At 41.8% G+C, this 24163-nt stretch overlaps 1 protein-coding gene across 6 annotated transcripts in view; it reads left to right on the top strand.

Moving 5' to 3' along the window:
• GRAMD2B (GRAM domain containing 2B) overlaps positions 1-24163 on the top strand; it is a 119237-nt gene that overhangs the window by 83063 nt on the left and 12011 nt on the right. For 4 of the 6 annotated variants that reach the window (XM_023197048.2, XM_023197040.2, XM_023197066.2 and 1 more), the window contains exons 2-8: positions 7196-7315; positions 11440-11551; positions 14005-14071; positions 15039-15142; positions 19817-19912; positions 22586-22657; positions 22757-22837. In XM_023197048.2, the coding sequence (XP_023052816.1) occupies positions 7196-7315; positions 11440-11551; positions 14005-14071; positions 15039-15142; positions 19817-19912; positions 22586-22657; positions 22757-22837 (652 nt within the window). Of the gene's footprint in view, positions 1-7195; positions 7316-8051; positions 8095-11439; positions 11552-14004; positions 14072-15038; positions 15143-19816; positions 19913-22585; positions 22658-22756; positions 22838-24163 lie in introns of all 6 variants that reach the window. The other 2 variants (XM_023197085.2, XM_023197075.2) reach the window with 1 other exon arrangement.

Genomic DNA, 24163 nt, shown 5'->3' with positions numbered 1-24163 from the left:
TGACAGCTATAATATTTTTCTACTTAACTAGAAAAGACATAGTGCCCTCCCCATACACAAGGGTGTCGTGCTTATTTCTTCCACACAACTTCTCTAAGTCTCCTCTTTACAATTAGAAAAGGTTTCTGAATTCCTTAGACACCTTCTTTATGACACAATATCCTTTACGACATGTTTTGTTCTTTTTTTTTGAGACGGAGTCTCGCTCTGTCGCCCGGGCTGGAGTGCAGTGGCCGGATCTCAGCTCATTGCAAGCTCCGCCTCCCGGGTTTACGCCATTCTTCTGCCTCAGCCTCCCGAGTAGCTGGGACTACAGGCACCAGCCACCTTGCCCGGCTAGCTTTTTGTATTTTTTTAGTAGAAACGGGGTTTCACCGTGTTAGCCAGGATGGTCTCGAACTCCTGACCTCGTGATCCGCCCGTCTCGGCCTCCCAAAGTGCTGGGATTACAGGCTTGAGCCACCGCGCCCGGCCTGTTTTGTTCTTTATTTATGTACTAACCTTAAGTTTCCAGTAAAGCCTAAGTCCTTTGAGAACATAAAATCTGCTATGAGGTTTTACACATAGTAAGAGCTCAAACATTTGAAGATAGTAAATCCACTGATTTTTATTATCCACTCTGTACCTTACATCTTTGCTACAAGGATATGAATAAAACTTTTAAAATTGTTTAAATGCTTACCAAAATACTATAATTCATTAAAATTGTATAATGATCTCAATCCGACCTCTCCCATCCCGTATCTGCCTCCTCAGTAGCTACCACTTTTTGTTGTTGAGATAGGGTCTCACTAGGGTCTACCCCAGGTCACCCAGGGTAAAGTGCGGTGGCACAATCACAGCTCACTGCAGCCTCAAATCCCTGAGCTGTAATCCCAGCTACTCAGGAGGCTGAGACAAGAAAATCACTTGAACCTGGGGGGCAGAGGTTGTAGTGAGCTGAGATTGTGCTACTGTACTGCACTCCAGCCTGAGTGACAGCAAACCATTAGATAAATTGGCAAAATGCGCATGCAACTAATTGACAGAACAAGAAAAATTTTAATAAGTGCTTAGATATATGGAAATACACTCAGCTTTACTTTTTTTTTTTTTTTTTTTTTTTTTTTTTTTTTTTTTTTTTTTTTTTTGAGGCGGAGTCTCGCTCTGTCGCCCGGACTGGAGTGCAGTGGCCGGATCTCAGCTCACTGCAAGCTCTGCCTCCCGGGTTTATGCCATTCTCCTGCCTCAGCCTCCTGAGTAGCTGGGACTACAGGCGCCCGCCACCTCGCCCGGCTAGTTTTTGTATTTTTAGTAGAGACGGGGTTTCACCGTGTTAGCCAGGATGGTCTCGATCTCCTGACCTCGTGATCCGCCCGTCTCGGCCTCCCAAAGTGCTGGGATTACAGGCTTGAGCCACCGCGCCCGGCCAGCTTTACTCTTAAGAAGAAAATGCAAGTGAAAACTGTAGTGGAATATTTTTTAGCCTTTTACATTTGCAAAGATCAAAAAGTTTAGCACTAGTCATGATTAAAATGATTATTGTTATTTTGTGTGCCAGCTATTAGGTACTTCAAAATATGTATATTTTTAAGGCTAACACTTTATTAGTGAGAAGATATAAACACTGTTGTATATTTGGGTGTGAATCACAAACTGTCTACTGAGGGCAATTTGGCAATAGCTATAACGTTTTTTCTATCATATACCTTTTGATGCAGCAGTTCCATTTCCAGAAAATTATTCACACGTTATAAACATATAAGGACATTTGTGCAATGTTGTTAGTATTTGCAAAAGACTGGAATCCACCTACATGCCCCGTCGATAAGGAACTGGTTAAATAACAGTTCATCCTCACAATGGAACTTTATGCAGTCATTTAAAAAGTATGAGGAAGATCTTTAGGTACTGACAGGGAAAGAGCACCAAGATACAATAAGTTAAAAAAAAAAAAACAAGGCGTAGAATAGCATGCTATCTATCATTTGTACTTCAAAAATGCACGTGCTGATATGTGCACAGACTCTCCCAGGAAGGACACAAGTTGCTGGGAAGAGTAGGTGCCTTTGTGGAGAGAAACTGGGTCACCATGAAACAGGGGTAAAAAGAAATTTGTTTTTCTATTTGTAACTTTTAAATTTTATACTTATGCTTATAGTGCCTATTCAGAAATAAATATGTAGATAGATAAATGTGTAGTTGTCCAAACAAAAATATATGTATCAGAATTGTAAATGGAGGGTCATTCTTCTTGACTTATAAAAATCTAATTTGGGAGATTCCTAGTTTATGAAATTGGAGAAGCTAAAGGGTTTCCCAGCCATCCTGTCTCCATTGCTCACTCTTGTACTTCCACACTCCATTCTATTTCCTTCTTTTGGTCACTGTGAGGCCTCTCTTTATTTGTACTATGGCTGCTGTCCAGCCCTCTTCCATCTCTATAGCCCAGCTCTTTGCTTTCCAAAGAATGTCTGCCAGCCACGGAGCCACTGAGCAGGCAGCTCTCTGAAAACAAACGCCTATGAGGCCCCAGATCTTGGTGAATCCAGATGCCAACCTGGTTTTCACTACAGGGTTTCAGCAACACTCTACTTTCAGAGACCCACCCATGACCACAACAATCCCATTTCCAGGAATTTATTCTATGAAGACCCTCTGATGAAACATATCCTATCTTCAAGACTCTTCTAAACCTTTGTTGGTCAAGACTGTGCCTTTAAAATGATCAGAGACTTCTTCAAAAATAATGGTAGATATAAAACTACCTCTACTTCTGCTACCATAAGGAAGCTTAGTGACATATTTTTATGCCTTTAGCTTAGATTAACATGTAAGTAGACTCAAACACAGGGACTCACCACTGTAAGTAGAAGGGAACACACCTTCTTGGACTGAATCACAGTGAAACACTTGTTTTCCTTCACCTGAGACACAGCTTAATCATAACTTCTGCCCTCAGCTACTTATGTACTTGGACTTGCATGTGATGGTGCCTGAATACAATACATTCCCAGCAGGAGGGGTAAAGGGCCAGTGATGTGACAAGAGAAAGGCATATTGAGTTTACCTGAAACTCACAGATACTATCTCCAGGAGGAATGGTGGTTGCCTCCACATTAGAGTTCTAATTCTGAAAAATTGTGAAATCCAAATTTAAGTCATCATCAAACGAATGAGGTCTGGGAAGTGACAAATATTAGATGATTGCTAGAGATTGTACAACCTGTTTTTGTATTTATAAATTGTGTAACAGTGTGTGGCAGTGTTTTATTGAAACAAGGTTTTCCTAGCCAGTAATAAAAATGCTGTCCTCTGGCCAGGCGTGGTGGCTTATGCTTTATAATCCCAGCACTTTGGGAGGCCAAAGCGGGCAAATCACTTGAGACCAGGAGTTCGAGACCAACCTGGCCAACATGGTGAAACCCCTTTTCTACTACAAACACAAAAATTAGCCAGCCATGGTGGCAGGTGCCTGTAATCCCAGCTACTCAGGAGGCTGAGGCAGGAGAATCACTTGAACCCAAGAGGTGGAGGTTGCAGGGAGCGGAGATCACGCCATTGCACTTCAGCCTGGGCGACAAGAGTGAAATTCTGTCTCAAAAAAATAAATAAATAAAAATAAAAATGCTGTCCCCTAATAGGTGAAGTCAGGTTTAGTTGTTATAAGCATGACTGTCTCACTGCTTTGAAATTTCTACTAAAAACCTTTCAGGCAGGGACCATAACTGATGCTTAAAGTGGGTTGGAGATGGGAGGAGAAATAACCTGCCAAGGCCAAGTGAAGGTTGGTCCTGTGTCTCCAGCATCTTCTACTGCTTCTGTGGATAGTTAACAACCGCCAGCTCACTTACCTGTCTCACCTACAAAGCTCTGAGCACCCTGACAGCAGGGACCAGTTCAGTAAATATTTGTTGAAAAAGGAGGATTGGTTTTTTTTGTTTGTTTTTTCAGTTGACTCTTTTAGTCAAAGTCCGTGACAGGGCTTTGTCTTCTGGTTAAAAAGTAAATAAAAACTGATTTCCTTATTTTCATGATTTAAATGTAAAGCTTCGTTGACCGTAGCTTTACAGTTGCTGAGAGGCCTGATTCAGCTTCATTGACGTCAAAGTTTCCAAAAGGCCTTGCGGAAGCATTCCATTTCCCCTCCCACACTGCTCACTCAACACACGCTGGCCTCTGCTGCTTGAATTCTACATAGTTTCAGTCTGCTGCTGACAAGACCTCCAAGGTAAGGGACGCTTGCAGGAATAATCTTGCCTGTGTGAGGAATTAACTTGCTTGAGCCTGTAGCATCTTCAAGTAAGCAAAAACCTAAGATCGAATTGACCCGTAGGTGAATTTCACTTCCTCTTTGAGATACTACATAATTAATCCGTATCATTCAACCTATAAATGACCACCGTGAGCAAATGCTGAGCTGAGTGCCATGGAAAAAAAAAAAAAACAGACATTCCCTGCCTTTGAGGAATTTAGTCTAGTGCTGGATAACTAAGATTTTTGGGAGAAAAGGTACCAGTACAAGGTATTAATTAATTAGATGCCTACTGAGTTATAAAATCAGCAGGCAGCATAGAGACTTTTAAGCAATGTGGAGGATGTGCCTTCTGGCTAGGGCCTTCAAGGAGAGAACCAGTGCTGAAGACAAGACACAAGCTGAAGGAGAAGTAAAGTGGAGAGTATGTAGGAAAAAGGTACTTTGAGTACAACTGTATGTTCCATCCTTGAAAGACATTGTTTGAGTAGGACAATCTAGAGGCATGCACCGTAATCTTTTCAGTGCTAAGCTGAGTCCCAAAACAGGACCACCTCATGTGGTTAAGCACTTAGTCACCTGCGCTGCACACAAAAGCCTGACTGAGATGGGTCGGGGTCAAAGAGGGACTGAAATCTAGCTTCAGTTTTGCTGCCTTCTGACGTTGGTGCTGGGCCATTTCTGCCCAGACCAAGGAGCACCTTATCTCTGCCAGGAGCACCTTTTGCAGAGTGGTTCTCTGTACACAAAGATGCTGTACAGGACAGCTCTGGCCCTCCCTCTAAGCCTTCATCTGATCCTGCATAAAATCCAGTAAATATCTGAATAAATGTTGAGATGGATTATTGAAGTTCTATACCCAGTCTCTACTTAAAGAGGGCTTCTCAAGTAGATTTCTGCCTGAATCTGTTGAAGAAGAGAGATAATGTGTGTGTGTTTTGGGGGAAGAGAAAAAAGCCAGAGATGTGCTTTAAGGCCTCTTAACTATTCTAAAATTCTTTGAGTCCACAAATTAAACATGGTGTTAAGTTTAATAAAGTCCAATTATTATTTAAACCAAAACACGGTTTTCCTAATAATATTTCAAGGCCTTGGCCTTCCATGTACCTTTGTCACATAATACAATTCTGTTATGGACTGAGCCCTTGTAATGTATGTAACTGTTTTAAGTACTTTGAGAAGAATTGAAGAAATAGAAGGTTGGACCTCTGTCCTCAGATATGTATCTACTAGGAAAAGAGAAATGCTTACCACAAAATTAAGAGCGTCAACCATTTGGCCAGGCGCAGTGGCTCACGCCTGTAATCCCAGCACTTTGGGAGGCCAAGGTGGGCGGATCACCTGAGGTCAGCAGTTCTAGACCAGCCTGGCCAACATGGCAAAACCCCGTCTCTACTAAAAATACAAAAATTAGCCAGGCGTGGTGGCATGTGCCTGTAATCCCAGCTACTCGGGCAGGAGAATCACTTGAACCCAGGAGGCAGTGGTTGCAGTGAGCCGAGATTGTGCCACTGCACTCCAACCTGGGCAACAAGAGTGAAACTCCATCTCAAAAAAAAAAAAAGTAGCAACCATTTGTGGGAGTTATTAGTTAGATACCCTTGTCAGATATACTGGCCTTGATTCTGACACTACAATAGGACTCCTCGCCTAGGCTGCAATTTTCATATGCTGTGAAAAGTGGTCAGCAAAGCAACCAGACAGCTTAAATTATCCAGTGGCATTTCCTGCCTGCACAGTCATATCCAGGTAAGAATACCAAACAGGTGGTAAATAAAAATGAAGATTAGCTAATCTCTCATAGCAATGCCATCTTAACATGTCTTTCTTTATGCTTAGTCTCCATGGAGTCCTCACATCCTCGGAAGTATCGTTTGTGTTTTACTGAACACCAAAGAAGTTCTGATCCATAAAAAACATTATGTATTTTTCCTTCAACATCCCTTCCTTTCCCACTTTCCCATTGAAGATGGTTTCCCCTGCTTGCCAAGAATCTTCACTGGCCTACTGAGGGAGCCCACTTCTGCATCCCCCATGCTGGTTGTCCTCTGTTTGTTGGTTCTATGCACAAACCCTCTTGACTCACCTTCCCCTCTACTCCCTTCCACCTTCTCTTTTATCTAGGTCAGAACTAGGTTTTCCAAAGTCTATTGATCATGACTGTAGGTCAACACTATCCTAGACCCCAGGGTTAGGACAAAGATGAGTAAGATTCCCACCCCACCCTGGAACTCTCACACTGAAGAGTTAATTATGGAGATAAATGGATGAGTAGGTGGTTGTGGGGATGGATGGAGAGAGAGAACACAAAGACAGACATACTGAGTTTGAATCTCAAGTAAGATAGATGCTAGCTCTCTGAACTTAGGCAAGATAGCAAGAGCCTCAGATTCCTCATCTATAAAATGAGGGGAGTAATTCCTACCTAGTCTGGGTGGTTGTAAAGATCAGAGACTGTAAATTGCTTAGGGAACTGCTTGGTTAAACAACATGTAAGTGACATAAAAGAAGTGCAAACAAAAGGGTGGGGTTCCCAGAGGGAAGGCTCACACCTGCCGGAGGCCACACATGAGCGTGTGTGCATGTGCGTGTGCACGTGTGCAGGGCCCTCCCAGCCTCCAGGTGCTCTGACTTCCCTCGCACCGCCTATGAAGAGCAGCAGAGCTGGGCAGCACAGCCTATGCAGAGCAGCAGAGCTGGGCAGCACAGACCTGGGAGCCAGCAAGTCCACACAGTCTGGCATTTACAAGTGGAACAGGTATGACCTGCAGCTACTGCCATTGGGGCACCAGGCAAGGGGTTAGAATGGAGATTGGGAAAGGGCCTAGCTGTGAAAGTTAACTAGCCTATCAGTGGGGAATGAAAATCATTCCACTCTAGAAAACCAGGTTACTTCATCATTTTCCTTCCAGCTACCTCTCTCTGAATGTCTAAGGTGAAGCGTTTTCCTTTCTTCTTCAGCTCAGAGGCTGAGAATGGTGTGGAGGAGAAAAAGAAAGCCTGCAGGTCGCCAACAGCCCAATCCCCTACCCCATCTGTGGAGGCCGACTCCCCAGACCAGAAGAAAATCATTAGCCTACGGTGAGTCCTCCGTTGACTCTCTTTGTTCTCTTTTGTCTTTTCGGGAGAGGGCATTATGGGAGGAGCTGGGGTTTTTTGTGAAGAGTGAGGATGTATTAATACTATAGACAAATAATACTCCTGAGAAAGAATGAACATTTTTCCTCGATACCCAGGCAGCATCTTTCTCTCCCTCCTGCCCCAACCTTCAGCAGAGCATCTGCACCTTTCTGAAAGCGCTGATTTTGCTAAGTGATGAGGCCAGGGTGGCCCACTCTCAGGCATATGTTTAGAAAGCACCTGGGAAGGCTGGCCAGGTTGGAGTGTCTGCCCAGCCTCGGGTGTGGCCACCTGGTGTCTCATTTTCCTGGGGGCCATGAAAAAGCCAAGGAAAAGAATCCCCATCCCAGAGACCCATCAGGCCACCAGTTTCCTGTGACAGACTAAGAGAGGGAGGGGCAGTTTGGTTGTGGGGCTGGAGGGGAGTGGTGGTTTTGAGATGTGTAGCTGTAGCTTCATCATTCTCAGAGGCACCAACTACCGTTTGGTAGAGACTAAAGTTGCTTTGGGGTACTTAAAAGATAGCGGTTAAACCAAGAGTGTGTGATGGGGTAAGTGCATTTTATCTAAACTGAGTAGAGAAATCATTGTTGTCCTTCACCATTATTAGAACTTTTAGAACCGCTACCTTCTACTTCTTTTGGTCTCTGCTGAAAGATTATTAACTCCACTTTTTGCTTCCTTCCTGGCTTACCAGCCCATGTCTTCTCTCCAAATCTATGCTTCATTCAGGACCAAGAGTAAGTCTTAACTCTTCCCCAAATTTTCCTCTTCTGACTCTAATTCCCAATTATCTCTCCATCTTTCCTGCATGCTGTTTTGTGGCATCTCACTTTTTTTTTTTTTTCAGTCGAAGTCTCGCTCTGTCACCCAGGCTGGAGTGCAGTGGCACATTAGCTCACAGCAACCTCCACCTCCCAGGTTCAAGTGATTCTCCTCTCTCAGCCACCCCAGTAGCTGGGACTACAGGCATGCACCACCATGCCCACCTAATTTTTGTGCTTTTAGTAGAGACAGGGTTTCACCATGTTGACCAGGCTGGTCTTGAACTCCTGACCTCAGTTGATCCCCTGGCCTCGGCCTCCCAAAGTCCTGGGATTACAGGCGTGAGCCACTGCACCTGGCCAGCATCTCAGTTTAATCATTTTTTTTCCTCTAGTTGTTTCCCTTCAAAGCCTCACCTAATGCTTCTCTTCGCAAAGGCACAAGGCACGTTATTTCTCATGTCTTTCACCACTGTTGGCTGACTACAGCAGACACCTTAAAAACACTGTTGGTTTGACTCCAACTTCCCCAGACTTCAGTAATAATAATACACTCTCACAGGGCATGCTTGCTAAACTTCATAGGCATGTGGTCTGTGCAGCTGGAAAGGGCCCACACTTGGTTTAATGCTCCCCACCTTGCTATCCAGAAATGCTTAATAATTTTTATGTAAGGGGGCCGGGCTCAGTGGCTCACACCTGTAATCCCAGCACTTTGAGAGGCTGAGACAGGTGGATAACTTGAGGTCAGGAGTTCAAGACCAGCCTGGCTAACATGGTGAAACCCCATCTCTACTAAAAATACAAAAATTAGCCAGGTGTGGTGGTGCATGCTGAGGCAGGAGAATTGCTTGAACCCAGGAAGTGGAGGCTGCAGTAAGCCGAGACTGTGCCACTCCAGCCTCAGCAACAGTGTGAGACTTTGTCTCAAAAGATTAACTAATTAATAATTTTTATATAAGGGACCCCACATTTTCATTTTGCACTGGGCTTCCTGTCACCTGTAGGAAGTGAGAATAACAGGGTTGAAAAGACCCAAAGAAATCAATATTATATACATACATACCCTGTCCACAGGGGTCAGTGTCATGCAGATGAACCCCCTTATTGCTTCTGCTTTTTGAAATTATCAAGGGTAGAGCCACCCTACTTGTCATATTTGCTTGCAGGCCATGGATCTTCAAACAGTCTGATCATTTCCTTGCCCATTCCATTAACATTTATTAATTTGAATCAATAGAGATGATGAATTCAAATCTGTGAATAGTATAAATAAAAGGTAAGTCGACATTTGTACAGATAATTTTATTTTCAAATAAGAGAACAAATGTTTTCTCATAGCTTCCAAAAAAAAGTAATCCCTAGAATTCCCTGGGAATTTGCATCTGTGAATAACTTAAATGGCCTGTGTCTGAAATTAAATTCATTTACCTTGAACGGCTGAGGGGTATTTGACCTGTGATTTGAGCACTGTGGAATCATACACTGTAGTGGCTAGAAGAGGCCTAGGACTTCATATAGTCCATCTTTTCACAGCTGGGAAACCAGAGCATAATTCTCTAACTTCAGTCCTTTCTGTTTATCTGTGACACCCATGTACCACCTGAATTACTTCAGATTGTTCTTAAATCCACTTTGAACCAATTTTTTTTTTAACTGAACCTCATCTTAAGGAATAATATCGTGAAATCATGGATTTTATGTGCCATTTCCTCTCAGAAACATTAAAGCAACTTCACGATCGTAAAACTTATTCGTATATATAACTCCAGAAATCATCCGTGCATGCTACTTTGAAGCGACTGCTTTTAGCCGTAGGGTTGAAGACATGTACAAATGCACACATCTACTAAAATGGAAAACCAGGACTAGAATCGCCTTAGAAAGAAACTCTGGAGCTCTGACCTCTGTCCTGAACAGGAAAAAGGGAGATTTGGCTTCAAACATGTTTTTTGGTTTCATTTTTGTTTTATTCTGATTTCACTTCTATTGTATTTCCACTCCGGGATGTGTTGTGTCTTTTCCTCATACCCGATTCTTGCTTATCCTCTTAGGCCCAGCATTTCAAGCCCACATTATTCTCTTGTTTTCCTCTTCTCTTTATTTACTTTTTTAAATTTAACTTTTTAATTTTTTTTGAGACAGAATCTTGCTCTCTCCCCCAGGCTAGAGCGCAGTGACGCAATATCAGCTCACTGCAACCTCTGCCTCCCGGGTTCAACCGACTCTCCCGCCTCAGCCTCCCGAGTAGCTGGGACTACAGGCGCGCACCACCATGCCCGGATAATTTTTGTATTTTTAGTAGAGATGGGATTTCACTATGTTGGCCAGGCTGGTCTCAAATGCCTGACCTCAGGTGGTCTGCTCACCTTGGCCTCCCAAAGTGCTGTGATTACAGGCGTGAGCCACCGTGCCCGGCCTGTTTTCCTTTTCTCTCACCTCCTATTAGACTTATTGGCTCCATACCTTCTCCTAACTGCTGTAATATTTTTTTTTTTTTTTTGGTTTTTTTGGTGCTAAATCATGTACTGCCTTTTTTAAAAAGTGTTTGATGCATGCGTACACAGGCGCCTTAAGGACAAAGACTGTGTTATGGGCCCCAAGAGATTTAACACAATGCCCCACTCAAGTAATACTTGTTAAATATGAGTGGAATTCTGAAACAAAAATATTCTTTGACTGAACTATAGCCGCAATACTATTTAGTAGTTTGCCTCAAGTACTCCTTTTTACATACTGATTAAAATACTTTTAAAATGACATAATTATTTTCACAACTTGATCGTGATTTCACCCTCTATAAGTTACTATTTCTACAGTTTTTGATTACAGCCTGCTGAAATCCTTCCAGTGCCCTAAAGCATGTGCTGTGTAAATGCGCTCAGAGTATCATGAATGATTTTTGATATCTAGAAAAGAAAAACAAATGTCAGGTTTTCTTAAGACAATAGTATAATAATCAAGATTTATTACAATAAATTAATGAAAAATGTATCTCATAGGCCAGGTGTGGTGACTCATGTCTATAATCCCAGCACTTTGGGAGGCTGAGGCGGGTAGATCACTTAAGTCCAGGAGTTCAAGACCAGCCTGGGCAACATGGTGAAACCCCATCTCTACAAAAAAATGAGCTGGGCATGGTGGCATGCACCTGTAGTCCCAGCTACTCGGGAGGCTGAGGTGGGAGGATCGCTTGAGTCCTAGATGGGGAGGTTGCAGTGAGCCGTGATCATGCTGCTACACTTCAGCCTGGGCAACAGAGCAAAACTGTCTCAAAAAAAAAAAATTATCTTATAGTCACCCTGGACTTTCTTTCTTTAGGTCAAAATCCAGTTTTGATGGTGCCTCTTTAGCAAGTGATAAGAACGACTGTAAAACAGAAAGCAAAAATGACCCTAAGACTGAAAGAAAAAAGTCTTCATCTTCCAGCCAGGTAATTTGAGAATGGAATTTGTATTGTCTTAGGGGGTGACAAGACTATTGAAGCCAGTGACAAGAAGGAACTCAAGTATGCACCTTCCTGCTGGTCAAGACTAATATAGGCATAGAGTTTAGACAATTTAGAGAAACAAACAGGCAGCAGTTCCTCCAGTCCATTTTTTATCAATGTTATGTTCCACAACTCACTTTTCAGCACATTGCATGCTGATGAGTTCCATGCTGTGGCCTCTAACTCTGACAAATACCCAGAGATCAGGGACCAACACAGAGTCATGTGCTTATCCAATAATTAGCAAGACAAAGGGAGTTGTGACATCCTTGTACTGAAATTGAAGAGTCTGATAAGGCATCTGCCTGAATAATAGTAGGCCAGCCAACTGCACACAGAGGAGTAAGACCTTTGAACAGGGTCAGGATTATTCTCCAGAACTAATTTTGGTTCTGCTCTAAAATACACCCAGATAGGAAACAAAACCCAGTTCTATGTCATCAGAGAGTGTGATACATGTACTGGGGCCAGGAGTTTGGGGTTTTTTTTTAATTCTTCACCCCTCTAAATACTTGAATATGTGCCTCCTAGGAGCTAAACCAAAAACCATCGGCACACCCAAGAAATTTAAATATGAAATGTATTAAAATATTATTAAATAAAATCCACTTTTGAATTTCCATGGTAGTCCCGGTAATAAATATCCTTTATAAAGGTGTTTTTTTCCTCTCCAGGATCCAATCAAGAGTCACATACTGCATGTATTTGCTATGTCTTTTCTTTTTTTTTTTTTTTTTTGTTTTTGAGACAGAGTCTTGCTCTGTTGCCCAGGCTGGAGTGCAGTGCCATGATCTCGGCTCACTGCAACCTCCACCTCCCGGATTCAAGTGATTCTCATGACTCAACCATCTGAGTAGCTGAGATTATAGATGCGCACCACCACACCCAGCTAATTTTTGTATTTTTAGTACAGACAGGGTGTTGCCGTGTTAGGCAGGGTTCCTGGCCTCAGGCGATCCACCCACCTCTGCATCCTGAAGTGCTGGGATTAGGAGCATGAGCCACCGTACTCAGCCTGCTATGTCCCTTTTAATTGAAATCAGCCCCACTACCTCTTTTGCCAATTTTTACATTGACATTTTTGAAGAGTTTATGGCCTAGCGTATTTTAAATCAAGCGTGCAACCATTGCTTACTGTAGCCATTGAAAACAAAAGCTCAGTGAAGCCATAGAACACCCAGCTTTAATCAAGGTATCTTTCTACAAGGTGTTTATCTATAAAATAGCTGACTTGCAGGGACCATCTATCGTCTTGATGACCTGGTCTGTAGTTCTTTATGGTAAAAAAAAAAAGGTCAGTTTTGCCATTGAGACCACTCTCGGTTTAGATAATAAGCCATCCAGGGCCTCCTACCCATTCTCCTTATAAGAGTTTTTCTTCAGAAGTATCGTATGAGGCAGACTGATGCTGTGGAGAGAGGATCCAGTTATACCCCATAGCTCACTGCAGGCTTGAACTCCTGGGCTCAAGAGATCCTCCTGCCTCAGCCTCCCAAGTAGCTAGGACTACAGGCACATGCCACCACATCCAGCTGACAGTTCTACTTCTTAATAGCTGTATGATGCAGATGAAAGTGTTTTACAATCTGTAAATTGCTGGCTATGCATTGTTATTGTCACAGTTGTGAAAACAGATCCCTTGAAAATGAAGTGATTTGCAGCTTTCATAGTCTTGGGCTTTCTGCTGCCCTGGAGAGTGAAGTCTTTGTATGAAATCCTACTTGTCTTGACAGTAGCCTACTGCAGCCTGCTCCTGTCACTGGCTAAGGAAATGCCTTCACAATAATACAGTAGGAAGAGTGGCTATATGTTGCCTTAGACTATAGGTCCTTTTTGTGTATTATCCCATTTAAGCCTTACGGCATACCTTGAGGCAGGTACTGTTTTTGCCCTGTGGTACAGAAAAGGAAACCAAGGCCCAGGGAGATTAAGGGACTAAGCCGTGGTCACACACCAAGAGCTACAGCCACTACAGCCAAGACTTCAACTCAGGTTTACCTGACTACAAAGCTTTGAACCACTGTACGCTTCTGAGAGTACTTACTGGTACGTTTAGTACCTGGGATCCAGTACCCTCTCTAATGAGATTCCTTAGAATTTCATCCCCTTTCTGATTAGGGACATCCTTATCCAGCCCTGTTACCTCAGCAGTAGGCTGACCAGCAGCTGCATCATTATATCCAACCAGCAAAGCATTAAACTTGTTAGAAAATGAAACTTGTGTGCCCTGACTTTCACTGTGTTTTACTGAAGGCTTGTGTCAGAGACTGTAAGATCAGTGAGAAGGAATTCCTAAAGATACTATTAAGGGAGGGAAAATTTGTTGTTGAAATTGAATGTGTGATGTTTCACAAGAAGGTGACAGTGGTGATGCTTGTATTTTGTTCTCATTGTAGTACAAGGCCAATATGCACTTTCACAAGTTGTTTCTTAGTGTCCCAACGGAGGAACCACTGAAGCAAAGTAAGTTCTGATCTGTTTGACTTTCTAAGCTACATATTTGAAAAGTTGATCATTAGTTTTGGGGAAGAAAGAGGGCATAGTCTATGGACTGAGTCACCAAGGGGATCAGGTTTCTGAAAGTCATAACATAACAATAACACCAGCTTCAATCAGCTTTCACCAGGCAGCGTGAAAAGATCACAAAGGACAAAAAGAAACAGTTCTCCATGGGGTATGGAGTCACCCAAGATGGTTCCATGATACCCTTCCCTTCTTTATTTATTGCTGAAATGCACATGCTTACATTGCTTTAAGATTTGGGATAACAAGCCTGGGGCAAGAGAAGCCACTAGGAGAAGACTAAAAGAAAACTCACATCCTTAGACATGGACAGAAAACTCACATCCTTAGACATGGACAGACATGTGCTGATGCCACTATGTAGGGTGTGATGGTCACCTAAATATCTTGCCCAGCATGCTAGTTAAGCATGCTTACTGGGCTCTGCAGTGGTTCATCAAGGGGCCCAAAGTTCCATTCTAGCCTCTCTTGATGTGCAAAAGTTGAGGCAATATGCTGGGTTCCTGCCATGACCTTCAGACAGAAGGTGTGGGTTATATGCTCTTCCCCTAGTGAGGCCATCTATTTCGAAAACAGTCATTAGTGAAAATACTGGGGAAAAGGGGAACAGGTGTACTAATATCAGCACATGATAGAGGAGACTTGTAAAACCCCATTTTTGGTCTCTCAGGTACAATGGTAGATTTGCCTTTTCATTCTGATATTTATACTGAAGTTGGTAAGACTTTGAATTTAAAAACAAATTGGTCGCCACAGCTTGCTTTCCATAAAGATGACAGAAGAAGAGGCAATAAAACTTTTGAGTAGGAATGTATTCTCTGCCCATCTTGAGTCACCAAAATATATACACGGTTTTTATTTTAAATGGAAATTCTAAATGATGCTGTACCTGTGTGTATTCTCCCAGGCTTTACCTGTGCTCTACAGAAAGAAATACTATACCAAGGAAAGCTCTTTGTATCAGAAAACTGGATTTGTTTTCATTCCAAGGTCTTTGGAAAAGACACAAAGGTTGGTATAATTTAAAAAAAAAGAAAAAAAAAAAAAACACGCTAACCCTATACTTTATTGTATATGGTAAATATGAATCGTCTTAAACTTAGCTATATTTATAGATATTTGTATTATGGTTATTCTTTTATGCCAAGTTTCCTTTGTTGTAATTCCAAATACTGCAGGCTCTAAATGCCTCCAGATGACACTAACTTCTCTTTTTCCCTAAACATTATTTTCTCACTCATGTCTTTATATACATATACCTCATATATACACATGTACCTCACCCATAGCCATACCCTAAATCCTTTTTACTCAGATGTCACCAGCAAACTCTCAAAGTTGTTTATATGGAGGGTGTGCCATGATTTTCAAAGACATACATTTAAACCAAAATCATTTCTTTTGAGAAACATCAATTTTTATACCATATTTATACCAGTTATCAGTGATGTCTACGACAGCAGGCCAATAAATAAGCTACTTATTAGCACTCCCTTTGTACCCTCACCAGCACAAAATGAGCAGGAAGTGGAGCAGTTAAGGCCTAGCCTGGGAAAGTCAGACACCCTCGATCCCAAGAGTACTCTGATATTACATCTTTTCATTATTATTAAACACAGATTGGGGGGAGTAGAAACACATGACATCCTGAGACATTAAGGAGAACAGCCTAAAGGAATTGGCACTGCCCTCTAACCTGGGGACCGTGGGACTGTGGCCTATCAAGGAAAAGATAATTCTATCCCACTGACTTTTTTTTACCTTTGAGCTACGATGTCACATCACAGTTCATCCAGGCCTCCAGAATAACACCAGAGAAACACTTCTTGGGTTTGCTTGACCTCAGTGAGTTTTCAATCATTCTGATTCATGAGTGTGAAGAAGCAACTCTCATACTCATGAAGTAGCTGATGAAAACTTCTTTTTGTTTTGAGTGGTAGATGTACCTTATTTAAATATTCTCTCTAAAACCACTGGCAATTGCATAAAGACCACTTAACAATCTAATAGGAATATTTTCTTTTGTTGGTGTTGGAGCTAGAGACTAGCATACTATTCTTCGAGTAAAACTTGTTCTTTTTATATTGATTTTTTATCATATAGAGCTATGTTTAGATAAGCATTATTTGACAGTATTATCTGAATCAGTATAATACAAAGCAATATGAAGCAGTATTTCATCTATTTCTACATTTCTAGATTAAAGGTCTTGTTCATGGAATGGGGAAGGGGATTGGGTAGTACTGATCAATGTGATATAGTTCTCAGGAATTCATATAGAGCCAACATCTCTGAGCAGAGCAGCAGGGACTGAAGACACCAATGAACAAAGTATTAGTCTTTGTTAAGCGACTGGGGGATCCACAAAGGCAGTCAGTGCACTTTCAAGCTGATATGATTCTAGCAATGGTTTTAAAGTTCTACTTCTACCTAAGAACTGATAAAAAGAAGTTAGAAGAAGTGACCCTGGTTTTTTGAAGACATGGATATACTAAGATTGCTTTTACAGTGTGTAACCTACAGAGGCAGGAGACTGAAAATTAGCAGGGCGTGGGAATAAGAACCATGATAGTGACTTGTATGTTCCATCCCTTCTAAGGATGGTTTCCAAGGAGATTTGGGCTTCAGAGATGATGCAGAATTTCCTCACTGCCAATGGACCTCAGTCCAGCATGATCCAGTATGAGCTGAAGGCACCCAAACAATTGCTCTACCGTGGGAACTTTCTAATCAAGTTCCCCTTCTAAAGCAGTTTACCCTGGAAAAATGTTACCATTACCCTGGAAAAATATTATCATTTACCCTGGAGAAATATTAATAAAGTGTAGCCTTAATTTAATCAGGACCTTTTTAGTCAGCCTGTTGCTATTTTCAGATGCTAGTAAAATTAGCATGCATGTATCACATTCTGTCTAGGCTCAAACTGAAAAGTGATTTAAGCTTTATTTTACAAATGTTATCTGGTTGTAATTTTATACTCATGAAGCAATTGATTGAAAACTTTCTTAAGGGTGTTCCATGCCTTAGATTATGAAAAATCTAAATTTATAGCCCTTTGTCACTGCATGTTTGTATTGCTGCTCAGAAACAAAATTAGACTCATTTGTTTTAAATCATAATCTAAGTAGATCTCAAATTCTTTTTTTCTAAATTTATCCCAACTTGTAAGTTCTGAATTGCCTCCTGCCTTTGAAAAATATTGTGAGTGGAGTTCTTTGGCAAATAGTTTTTAGAAAATGTCTCAATTGGATTACCCCTTGTTCTTCCATAGTCTTCCTGCCTAGATCATTGAGGGCAATAAATAAGCCCATCTCATAAACCCAGATGTGAATGCAAATATTCCAAATTAAAAGCTCATTTTGCGGTCAGGCACAGTGGCTCACACCTGTGATCCCAGCACTTTGGGAGGCCGATGCGGGTGGATCACCTGAGGTTGGGAGTTCGAGACCAGCCTGACCAACATGGAGAAATCCCGTCTCTACTAAAAATACAAAATTAGCTGGGTGTGGCTGGGCATGGTGGTTCATACCTGTAATCCCAGCACTTTGGGAGGCTGAGGCGGGCAGATCACCTGAGGTCAGTAGTTCGAGACCAGCCTGACCAACATAGAGAAACCCCGTCTCTACTAAAAATACAAAATTAGCCAGGCATGGTGGCACATGCCTGTTATCCCAGCTACTCGGGAGGCTGAGGCAGGAGAATCCCTTGAATCCGGGAGGTGGAAGTTGCGGTGAGCCGCAATCGCACCACTGCGCTCCAGCCTGGGCAACAAGAACGAAACTCCATCTCAAAAAAAAAAAAAAAATTAGCCGGGCGTGGTGGCGCATGTCTGTAATCCCAGTTTCTCAGGAGGCTGAGGCAGGAGAATCACTTAAACTTGGGAGAAGGAGGTTGCCATGAGCTGAGATCGCACCACTGCACTCCAGCCTGGGCAACAAGAGCAAAATTCCGTCTAAAAAAAAAAAAAAAAAAAAAAAAGCTCATTGTGCTTGCTTCCTTCAAGCTGGCAGTACTTACATAAAGCACATCTCTTCTCCACTTTTTGAGAATATGTGAGGCATTTTCAAGAAGTAGATGTTCAAGTGAGTATGAGTTCCTAGGGAAGGAGGGAGTCGGATCATTTTACCATGGCTGTCTGCAACTCTATTTTCAGGGATTGAAGTGATGGCGATCCATTTTCCTTTGAGATCAAATTTGGTTGGTGAGGTATAACATAAAGTATCATGAACTTCTGTTCTTTGTGCCATTTGATACATTCTTATAGCACATTGTATTGAAAAGAACCCACATTTTCAATCAGACTGGCTTGAGTTCCATCTTTGTAACTTCTTATGTATGATATGCACCTCTCTAAATGAATTTATTTCTTATAATATTGACTATGTAGGATCATCATAATTAAATTCTATCTGGTAAACAGGTATCAATAATCATAGCTTCTATAGTTACTGTTGTTGTTATTCTTTGTTGAACCAGAAAAGTATTTAGAGTTCTTTTATTTCACCCATCCTGATTTCATAAACAAGTGAGGAGGTAAATGAAATTTTTATTCATCACTGGGCATTTTGCATATATTATCTTACTTAATCCACAGAAAATCCTGCGAAGTAGATGAGACTATCTCCAATTTATAAATCAAGAAACTGAGGCCTAGAACAGATGGCTTACAAGGGGGAGTAGGTCATGTAGATACAGGTTGAGTATCCCCTATCCAAAATGCTTGGGACCAGAAGTGTTTTGGATTTCAGATTTTGCAATATCTGCAAATATATAACTGACTGAGCATTCCTAATCCAAAAATCCAAAATCTGAAATGCTCTAGTAAGCATTTCCTTTGACCATCAATCCATCAATATCAGCATTCAAAAACTTTTGGATTTTGGAATAGTTTGGACTTCTGATTTTCAGATTAAGGATGCTCAACCTGTAGTAACAGAACTAAGCCAAGTTGGGAGGCCGAGGCGGGCAGATCACAAGGTCAGGAGTTCCAGACCATCCTGCCTAACACGGTGAAATCCCATCTCTACTAAAAATACAAAAAAATTAGCCGGGGCGTGGTGGCGGGCGCCTGTAGTCCCAGCTACTCGAGAGGCTGAGGCAGAAGAATGGCGTGAACCTGGGAGGCGGAGCTTGCAGGTAGCTGAGATCGCACCACTGAACTCCAGCCTGGGCGACAGAGCTAGACTCTGTCTCAAAAAAAAAAAAAGAACTGAGCCAAGAATTCAGGTCCCAGGTTTTCTCTCGAGTGATGGTCCTATTATACCAGTGCTTTTTAACATTTTCCCCGCAACATGCACCTAAAGACAGAGGAGAGTGGGGCATGTGGAAGTTAGCCCAAAGTGGGTGACCACAAGCTTGAAATTTCTTTAGAGCCTTGGGCTTATCTTTAAAATGAATATACATTTTGCATTCTATTTCCATGTCTGAAGATAAAGGTTTCCCACCAAGATCTTCAGTCCAATCGATGATTCAGATTTATCCTCCGGCTCAGTAAGCACCATTTTGAGGAGCTCAGTGACACATTCCTGCCACTCTGTAAGACTGACTTTTCTTCATGGAGGCTGGGGAGCTTGCTGCTGGTTTTGATTTCTGTTTACTTTTTTTCTTTTTTTTCCTTTAATGTGAAGGTTCGAAGTGCTGTTCTGTCAAGTCTGAACTGGCATTAACTTGCTGATTCTGTTTCAGATCTCTATTCCAGCTTTCTCAGTAACCCTAATAAAGAAAACCAAAACTGCTCTTCTAGTGCCAAACGCCCTGATCATAGCAACGGTCACAGACAGGGTGAGTATGCAGCAGAGTGAGGGCACCTTCGCTTTGTCCTCCTGCTCTGGGCTTTGCTGCCTGAGAGGCCTCTTGCCAAGGACCAAGACTCCAAACCATAAATATCATCTCCTTTGGTGAATCAGGAAAATTCTATAAGACTAATTTTAAAAATTATAGCCTGTAGACATTCATGTAGTGCTGTTTCCCTTCACAAGGTGATTTATTCTCATAGAAGTGTTGCCAATTTTGAATTTCCTGCTGACTTAATTATACTTGCCTGACCAAGGTCAAAAAAATAAAATTATTTCTCAACTTCGGCTAGGTCAGGCTAACATCTGCTAGATCAGGCTAAACTGGTATATTCAGTTCCTTTAATAGTCTTAAAGAAGAAAAAATTTAAAAAGAAAAAAAAAGGGGAGGCCAGGCCTTTAATCCCAGCACTTTGGGAGGCTGAGGGCTGAGGTGGGAGAATTGCTTGAGCCCAGGAGTTGGGGACCAGCCTAGGCAACATGGTGAAACCCCATCTCTACCAAAAATATAAAAATTAGCCAAGTGTGGTGGTGTGTGCCTGTGATCCTAGCTACTTGGGAGGCTGAGGTAGGAGGATCACTTGAACCCAGGAGATAAAGGCTGCAGTGAGCCATGATTGTGCCACTGCACTCCAGCCTGGACAACAGAGCAAGACCCTGTCTCCAAGAAAAAGAAGAAGAACAAGACCAGGCATGGTGGCTCACACCTGTAATCTCAGCACTTTGGGAGGCCCAAACGGGTGGATCACTTGAGTCCAGGAGTTCAAGACCAGCCTGGGCAACATGGCAAAACCCTCTGTCTTCAAAAAATACAAAAATTAGCTGGGTGTGGTGGCACACACCTGTGATCTCAGCTACTGGGGAGGCTGAGGTGGGAGGATTGTTTGAGCGTAGGAGACAAAGGTTGCAGTGAGCTGAGATCGAGCACCACTGCACTCCAGCCTGGGTGACAGAGCGAACCTGTCTCAAAACAGTAATAAATATATATAAAGAACAAGAACAACAAAACACCACCTTACTGACAGGGTGAGGCAAGCAGGTTGATAGTGAGGAGTTCCTGGTGTGGGGGTGGCCAGCCTCCCCATAACCTCAGTCAATACCTCCCTAGAGCCATTCCAGATAAATAAAACTTGCACCTGCTCTGCAACTGCAGGTGCGGGATCAGTTTTTAGACCTGCTTTACTAACAGGTTGCCTCAACTACCTTCTATATAGAAATTCCAGAGCTGAATTGACTATTGTGCTACCCCAGACATGTGCAATCAGAAAAATTTACATTAAAGTGGTGTTTATTTCAGCTTGGCAAGAAAGAGGGAGTGGAGTGGTTACTTTTCACGTGAAATTTTTTTAATCTGTTACCTATTATTTCTATGAAAGCACAAAATCATTTCATTTCTCCTTTTTCCTTTCTTCTTTTTTCATTTTTTAATAAAGATGGGGTCTTGATATGCTGCCAAGAGCTGGTCTCAAATTCCTGGACTCAAGTGATCCCCCACCTCAGCCTCCCAGAGTGCTGGAATTATAGGCATGAACCAACGTGACAGGCTATAGATTTCCTTTCTAACCATACTAGAAAACTTGTAGAGAGAAGAAGAAAGAAGGAAAGATAAAAGAGACCATTCTGATAAGCTAGAAGATATGTTAATATCTATTTGGGGATCTTTTAAAAATCCTAATAGCCAACAGTCATCAGTATTTCCCCCTTCTCAGGCCATACACTAATGCTTTTCTTATATTTTCTTGCTACCACCCTGTAATGGATAACTGTTATTAAGCAAACTGCAAGTTAGAGGGGTTAAGCAGTTTTCCCAATGTCACCCACTTAGTAAGTGTCAGAGCCAGAATTTGCAACTGGATCTGCCTGATGCCAGAACCTACAATATTAATTACTTTGGAATGTAGTACTTGCTTGGAAATAATTCAAGTTCCCTCATTGGTAAATGAGAAGGATAATCACAAACTCACGGAAAGGAGGTCTGAAAACATTCTATGGCATAAATAGATGGAAAAAAAGTAGATTTTTATATTTTCTGAACATATTGTTTATGGTAAAATCATTTTTCCTCATGTCATTTGTCTTCACACGATTTGTCTAGCTTTGATTTTACTTCTTTCCCATGGCTCACTTATAAATCTCCACTAGAAAATCTCCATATTTGTACAAGGAAGAATCTGGAAGTGGCATGAAAGAGAGCTAGCCTATTAGAGCCACTGGGAAGTTTTCAGTGGAAATCTAGGTCAGAGCAGAGAAGGCGGACCCTCGGGAATTGTTAAATACCCTTAACAACAAAAACAGAGGGAGAGAGATTTTAAAGGGGATCTAGTGAATGACACTAGCCTTTTCTTAATGTCCAGGCCTTTTCTTCTCTGGGCTTGTTTGAGGCACCAATGACAGGCTTCTGGAGCCTTCATTTTGCCCTACATGTATTTATTACTCTTAAATTGGGTTTGAAAATTTTGTTGTTTTTATGGGAGAATGTTTGCTTTATTCCAGAAATGGAATAAAAATGGAATGTTTGGGTGAGAGGAATGAGAATATAGATCAAAGAGAGGTCCATGTTGTTTGAAAGTGAAAAAGCTGTATACAGATACTTTTCTGAACTCTCAACTCTCACTTCTCATCAGGTAATATCTATTCATAATTATCCTGTTTTGTTTTTCAGTACATATTTGTCTCCTTACTCTCCAGAGATTCAACTTACAAACTACTAAAATCTGTGTGTGGACACTTAGAGGTGAGTATGATGTCCCTGAGCCTCAATCACTATCTCTCTTCTGTATTTCTTATGGTTTCATAGTTAATCTGGTTTTTCGCTTTGTTCCAATAATTTCAGAATACAAGTATTGGTAACAGTCCCAATCCATCTTCTGCTGAAAACAGTTTCCGAGCAGACCGCCCGTCATCTCTGCCTCTGGTAAGTTGCCTATATAACTATCTAAATGCAAAAGAAAGGGAATATGTCCCACAGTTACACTTGTGCTTACACCATGACCAGGGTGTGGGAAGAGCTTAGGACCAAAATATTTGAGGTACAGTTGAAGAGACAGGGCATATCTGTCTTGAAGAAGAGGAAACCATAGTAGCCATGAACTTTCTCCAAGTAATTGAAGAGTTGTCCTGCAAAAAGAAAGAAACACCTAGTAGACTGTCTTGGTGAGTTACTGGTCAGTGAAGGCATTCATAAAGTCTTGCTCTGTTTGCCTGTCAATATTGGTTTAGAGGGATTCACGAATCTATTTGAGGTAGGACTGAGTCATCCCACAAATCCTTAAATGTCTTCTGTGTTCAAGGCACCATGCTAGTGCACGCTGTAGGATACCAGGAAAAATTAAAACTAATTCATGCCTTCAGAGACTTCACAACTTAGAAGAGAAGACAAACATGCTCAGAATTAACTGTTAAAAAAAAAAAAAAGAAAGAAAGAAAGAAAAGAAAAGAAAGCTATAAAGCCCAAGTGACAGGTAAAGATTGGTTCATTCCCTTAGACTTTGTAAACTGTAGAGTAAATCTCCAATGGGAAGTAGCTCCCTCTGTTTGTGTAAGATTTGTACCCATAATGGTTATAATGTTTTCCCAAGAGAGTTCCAACCATATCATTCAAATGATTATAAATATTCAACATTAATGAAGCAATATGAGCTCATGGTTTCAACATCTCCCACAAATCTTTTTTTGAGAACAGTTTAAAAGTAATGGGATTGAAAGCGTATTCACACAAACACTTGTACGAGAATGTTAATAGCGTTATTCGTAATAGCCGAAAGGTTGGGAAAATCCTAATATCCATCAACTGATTAATAAATTTTTTAAATACCCATACAATGGGATATTATTCAACCATAAAAAGGAAATTAAGGGCCGGGCGTGGTGGCTCACACCTGTAATCCCAGCACTTTGGGAGGCTGAGGTGGGCAGATCATGAGGTCAGGAGTTGGAGACCAGCCTAGCCAACATAGTGAAACTCTGTCTCTACTAAAAAATACAAAAAATTAGCTGGGCCTAGTGGCGGGTGCCCGTAATCCCAGCTACTCAGGAGACTGAAGCAGGAGAATTGCTTGAACCTGGGAGGCAGAGGTTGCAGTGGGCTAAGATCGCCCCATTGCACTCCAGCCTGGAGGATGGTGCAATGAGACTCCAGCTAAAAAAAAAAAAAGAGGGAAATGAAGTACTGATATACTGATACCAGCTACAATATAGCAACATGGATGGACCTTGAAAGCAGCATGCTAAGTGAAAGAAG

This window comes from Piliocolobus tephrosceles, chromosome 4 (assembly GCF_002776525.5).
Source record: "Piliocolobus tephrosceles isolate RC106 chromosome 4, ASM277652v3, whole genome shotgun sequence".
NCBI lineage: Eukaryota > Metazoa > Chordata > Mammalia > Primates > Cercopithecidae > Piliocolobus > Piliocolobus tephrosceles.
This window is presented reverse-complemented; position numbering and strand designations above follow the sequence as displayed.